Source organism: Prunus persica, chromosome G6 (assembly GCF_000346465.2).
Source record: "Prunus persica cultivar Lovell chromosome G6, Prunus_persica_NCBIv2, whole genome shotgun sequence".
Lineage (NCBI taxonomy): Eukaryota > Viridiplantae > Streptophyta > Magnoliopsida > Rosales > Rosaceae > Prunus > Prunus persica.
In genome coordinates, this window is record NC_034014.1 from 25,387,983 (window position 1) to 25,394,183 (window position 6,201).

The window sequence follows — 6,201 nt, forward strand, 5'->3', positions numbered from 1 at the left end:
GACGTATTTCTTTTTTATATTGCAGCAGACCAGGACTTGTTTCTTGCAAACAAATGTAACAAATTCATAAATGTGTGTAGAGACAAATTATGAGACAAAGATGTTAATAGGATGTGTGTTGTGACGAGGGGTCGGTTTTGTTTGATTTGAGCTTCAAATTTCAACTTGAATTAACGTAATATTACAGTTCGGATTTGTTTGATTTATACATAAAAAACTAATAGTATGTACTATACTAAACTAATTGTTTTTTTTTTTCTAAAATTACACTTTTTAAGTGTGAAAATCGAACCTAATCAAACCTAACCGAGCATTTTAATTTGAATGGTTGGGGTTTTTGCCCACCCCTACTTGTGACCACTTTGGATGGCTATGCTTGAAGAACAAATACACAAAATCAGATTTGATGGGGACAAATATATTATTCTTGAAAACAGTATACATGTAACATAGCATGCCCATCCATTCTGTACTATTATAACTTGAACAATTCTAGGAGACCAAGTCTCCAAGATCAAGTAAAACATACCAATCAAGCATTAATACCCATGTTAACAATTGGTGATAGATTATTAAAAACCCAAATCCAAAGTTTCTAATTATATTAATGGAAATGCTGGAAATTTGGGTACTTGACGATGGTCTGGGAATGGAGTATGCGAGCACATACTTAGCCACGCTCCCCACTATGATCCTGTTTTGTACAATCACAAAATGTGAAAAAATATTACCCCACATCGATTTTAAAAAAAATTGAGGAAAAAAAACAGAATTACATACGTTTTGATGGCACCAAGGCCTCTGCTTCCCATGACCAAAGAGTCCAGCTTCAGGTCTTCAATCGCCTCAATGAGCTTCTTCCTTGCATCTCCCCAGTATAGCTTTGTCACAACGTTCACCTTTAATCACATCAATTAAATCCCAGATGGTCCATATTTCAAAATGATTCAAATATATTACAAGAAGGAAAAAAACCAGAGTAGCAAGCAAACCTCTTTCTGCTTGGCAGCAGTGTCAAGTGTGTCAAGAACTTCGATATCGGTTTGGACATCGTACTTCTTCATGATCTCCGGCTCTCCGAACTCTGTCAGTGGAATAAGAGCTGCAAAAAAACCCACATCAAATACATAAGATGAAGTATATTAATATTAACAATAAAAATTTAAAGTTCATACAAAATTCTCCTTGGAATTTCTACTTACGAGAACCAGATTCGGCCCAAAGTTTGTTATAAGCATTTGTAGGCTTGACGTGAATGATGTAAAGTGTGTCACCCTTCACCAAATTAGCTAAAGCCCATCCCAGCGCCTTGCTGCTCTTTGATGAGAAGTCCATGGACCATGGCCACACCAATCTTCCTATCCTTTTGAGTTTAGTTTGCTTAACTTGGTCTTCTGCTGCACCACTTGGGTTGTTGATATATATATTAACTAGGGTACTGCTATCTATTTTAACCACATTGTTGGTTGTTGATATATATTAATTAGGTTGTTGCTATTCCAACTATATTTACTGACCACATTAATTAATGATCACTTTTCTAATACATACGGGTCTCACATAGGTTTAATGATTCTAACCTAATTAGAAAGTAATTCCTTTTGATAAGTAAGTCGATGGATACTTACAATAATAGTCCAACTAGTTGCTAAACAGGGTTTAAATTGCTTGAACTAATCATCCATTTAAAATGAGAAATCCAGTTGTCAAGTTTCCTAAATTATAGAATGCATTCATCATCCATACGAGACTCTACCACAATATATGCTACTTTTTTTTATAATAGCAGCCCCAGAGGAAAATAATGGAGGAGGAAAGAGGCTGCTGCTTTGTTCCCGTCCTATGACCCATATCTCATTCCTTGCCAATTCTTTTTAGCTGCGGTACCCAAAGAAAGAAACAAAAAAAAGTGGGTATGGAATAAATTGCATAGTGCAAATGCAACAAGCAACTTATGGGTCCATGGAAGTCACATATTTACAAGCCCACAAGTCTGAGTTTGATATCAGCAACACAAATTTGTCTTAAATTGTATATTAATTTCAATTCAACCGAGCTGATGGACTTCATTATAGTATTTTAGAGTATCCATAATCATGCTCTTTATTTTTTAGTTAAATTTTAGCTAAAAACATATAAAAGTTGTTTTAAGAGTTCTCTATAAAATTTAAACTCCAATCATGCTCTCTAGTTTAGGGAGTCATAAATGCTATAATTCTTTTTTAATTGGTTCATCTCTATTATAAATAATTAGCATTAATTAAAGGTTTGAAATGCTCATTAAATAAAAATAGCATTAAATTATAAGGAGCCACTAGGAGTTCTTTCTCTCTCTTTAAATTTAAGAGCTGCTAGAGGTTTTTATATTTTAAGAGGTGGATAGGGAGCATGTTGGAGTTTTAGTTTTCTAAATCGTCCCTAAAATTTATATAAGGAGGTGATTTAGAGCATCCACAATGGGCTCCCTAAATCATCTTCTAAGACAAATTTTAGGGAGGAATCGTAAAAATGCAACTCCAACCATGCTCCCTATCCACCTCCTAAAATAGGGAGTCCTTTAGGAGCTCCTAAATCTGAAAAGAGAGAAGGGACTCTTAGTGGCTCCCTGTAATTTAATGCTGCTTTATTTAATGAGTATTTCAAACCTTTATTTAATGCTAACTATTTTTTATTTTATTTTTTAATAGAAATGGACCAATTAAAAAAGAGTTATAGCATTTATGACTCTCTAAATTATAGAGTACGGTTAGAGTTGAAATTTTTTAGAAAACTCATAAAATATCTTTTTTTATATATTTTTAACTAAATTTTAGCTAAGAAATAGAGAGCATCATTGAATGCGCCCATTGTGAATCATTGTGAATGCTCTTGTAATGCTGAGCATGACCTGTTTCTTGTCAAGAAATTCAATAATTTCATGAATGCGCGTAAAGGCGATGAGACAAACCAAATTAATACACACACAGCCGGAACCAATGGAGCCCAACCAAATTCATTGCTATTCAAAACAGAGTACATTTCCATCCGTTCGACATCATAACTTGAAATGTTCTAGTAAACCACGATCAAGTAAAACATAAAAATCATCAAGCAATGCCCATGTCCAAGGTGATGAAACATTATTGAAAAACCAAATCCAAAGTTTCCAACTGTCCATGATTCAATGGTGTTGCAAGCTTGGGTCCTTGACAATGGTCACAGGGATTGGAGCATTTGTCAGCACATAGTTGCTCACACTCCCCAGCAGGATCCTGTTTCATTTGCACAATTAAGAAAACCATATTGTAGATAAATAATTAAACAAATGAAGGGAAAAAAGAAAGAAAATTACAGTACCTTTTGATGGTACCAAGGCCTCTGCTTCCCATGACCAAAGAGTCCAGCTTCAGATCTTCAATCGCTTGAAGAAGCTTCTCCCTTGCATCTCCCCAGTACAGTTTTGTCACAATGTTCACCTTCGAATCATCCCATCAAAACCCAACAAGAAACAACCATTAATTACAAAACCAGATGGGGATGATGAAGCATAGATCAAATTCAAACATTTATACAAGAAAAAACAGAGAAGCAAGAAAGCAAACCTCTTTCTGCCTGGAAGCAGTGTCAAGTGTATCAAGAACTTCAATATCAGTTCGCACATCATACTTCTTCATGATCTCGGGCTCTCTGAACTCTGTCAATGGAATCAGAGCTGCAAAAAGAAAAGAAAAGAAAACCCAGATCAAACTTGATTTCAAGCTTTAATCTTCAGCTATAAAAAAAACCCAGATCAAGTTGATATTTGATTTGATTTAAAGCTTTAAACTTTAGCTATATATACATAAAAAGGATGAGACTTTATGAACTTACGAGAACCAGATTGGGCCCAGAGTTGGGTACGAGACTCGTCGAGCGAGTTGGGGTTGATGTGGATGATGTAAAGGGTGTCACCCTTGTCAAGCAAATTGTCCACAGCCCATTCCAGCGCGTTCTTGCTGCTCTTTGAGAAGTCCATGGCAACGCCAATCTTCCTATCCTTTCCCATTCTGATGTTTCTCTCTCTCTCTCTCTCTCCTGCACCACTTGGGTTATTCTGATCGGACAAGATGACACAGTTGTGGCGTGTGAAAGTTCAAAAGACAGAAAAGCAGAGAAAGAGGATGGTTTGAGAAGCTTATGGATTAAGCAGCAGAATATAAAGAAGATGACGAATTATAGCTACGGGGAAAATGGTGGCTTGTATGCGTTTTTTACTGTTGGCTGGTTTTAACTTTGCTTTCATCCTGACCATCCACGTTGGACCAGGTCTTTATTGGTGGGACCGTTTTTCTATATTAAATTGATTAAGGGCCATTGGATAGGATCTTCACCTGCGGTTTCACGTGAGAGAAGCACCAAGACATGTCACATGATATGATATGCTTCTCAATTCTGGAATTTGGAGTTGGGAATGCGTGTGGTTCATTCAGTGTATAGTCGGTTCCTTCCGTCCCACGAGTAACAGGTAAGTTTTATGGTCTGCCTCGTTCTCCAAGATATGCACAAAAGAAGAAATGTTCACCAAAAAATGAAATCAGAAATGCGATTGTATTAACTCTTTTTGTGAAGGTGCTTAATCAATCATAATCGAGTGTACCACTGAACTACATTGAATCCGAATGTATCGATGCATTGTTTCATCCACGGTTGGATTGTAATTTTTAATCTAAAAAATGAAATACACCGAGCGCGTTGAATGTAATATTGAAAAATTCGATAATCGAAATATAAATGGAAGTTTGACAAAAAGAATTATATAAATGGAAGATGAAAACGGATACATAAAATATTAATTTGTGCGCAGAATTTGGATAAAACGAAGCTGCTTGGCACTTTCCTTCGTCCTTGTCGCATGACTCAGTATCCTTTGTTGCTGCAGTACCAATTGAATTGCATACCAAAAGAAGAACAAAGGGGAAAAGCAATAAATTTCAGGCCTTGTGATGTGGAGTGTTCAGGCCTAATCAGAACAGGCCCAGAAGTGTGAGTTTTTTGGACCTTTCAAAGTTGTCATCTTTTGCAAAGTCCACTTAGTGAGAAGCCCAGGGCCCAAACAAGGGAAAATGGTGCAATTGCAAGCTACAAAATTGGGCATTGCTCATGTCAAAACAAAAATAAAAGGATACTGTTTGCCTCTGTACTTGTAAAGAGATATTCATCTCGAACACATATGCAAAAATAATACATTAAAAATACAAAAAGAACTTCATACACAAATCTAAATGACCCCTCAACTCATCCAATACAAATAGCAATTTGCAAAAGACAAACTATAGCAGCAATGTTTAGCTTGTTATTAAATAATTTCTAATGATTGTACTTTGGTTTGCCAACAAACTCTGGGGAAGTAAGTAGCCCACCATAGATATTTTGCCTTGTTGATTTCATTAACAGATTAATTAATTAAATAACATTTAGGTTTAGATTTAGATTGAGATTAGTGTGGGCTGGTTTCCACTCAAAAGAGCAACAGAGTGACAGTGGAATTGCAGATCTTGTGGGCTGGTCAAACTGTTAATGCAGAGGAAACAGACAGATGGTCAAACTTTTTTCCAAAAGAATCTATATACTCTTTCCATGGACAGTGCAAACACTCACACCATCAAAAAGGCAAACGACAAGCTTAAGACACGAAACCCATACTTCACCGCTAATCAAGGTGACATGTTCCTCGATTTTCTCTCTCTCTCTCTCTCTCTCTCTCTCTCTTTCTTTCTCTCTCTCAGCCTCCATATTTACCAAGACTATTTGCACCTTAACTAACCAATTTTAATTTTATATTACATTCTTAATCACTTTGCTCAGCCGGAACTTCCACACGTGCCCCCACTGCTACACTATTCCAAACCCATGTTACTTCTTCTCAGCATGATAAACAAAAACCCTACTTTAGTTTCATTCCAATTGCTATCTGAACAGCTCAGAAAATGGGTTCGCAAAGTGTGATGAGATCAGGATCAAAGAATAGCGGAAAGGAAATTAAAGATGTTTTGTTTGGTTTAATTAGTGGCATGCTTTACGCTTATCCAAAACTTTTTGTTTTCTTAATTTGATGATGATCGTGTTTGTTTCTTTTCATGTTTTCTAGGTTTGACTCTCAAGTAGTAGACTGCATGCACCATCATTTTTTTTTTGCATCCGATTGCCTCTCTTGATGCGATCATGATCATTCTTTCTTAATTG

General features: G+C 36.1%; 1 protein-coding gene and 1 pseudogene across 1 annotated transcript; both read right to left on the reverse strand.

The window, feature by feature from the left end:
* Positions 510 to 3,024, reverse strand: LOC109949744 (annotated as a pseudogene).
* LOC18774102 (universal stress protein PHOS32) lies at positions 2,952 to 4,445 on the reverse strand. The gene is made up of 4 exons (XM_007205978.2): positions 3,850 to 4,445; positions 3,582 to 3,691; positions 3,337 to 3,455; positions 2,952 to 3,251 (listed from the first exon to the last, which is right to left on the reverse strand). Exons 1-4 carry the CDS (start codon positions 4,022 to 4,024, stop codon positions 3,161 to 3,163), a joined length of 495 nt encoding a protein of 164 aa, XP_007206040.1. The 5' UTR covers positions 4,025 to 4,445; the 3' UTR covers positions 2,952 to 3,160.

Bases quoted from the DNA above. Each gene is read 5' to 3' on its own strand.
- LOC18774102 (XM_007205978.2), bottom strand. From the start codon at position 4,024: ATGGGAAAGGATAGGAAGATTGGCGTTGCCATGGACTTCTCAAAGAGC. The intron at 3,692-3,849 runs GTAAGTTCATAA...TTCTTTTTGCAG, and splicing joins CTGGGCCCAATCTGGTTCTC to CTCTGATTCCATTGACAGAG. The intron at 3,456-3,581 runs GTTTGCTTTCTT...GATGATTCGAAG, and splicing joins CTGCTTCCAGGCAGAAAGAG to GTGAACATTGTGACAAAACT.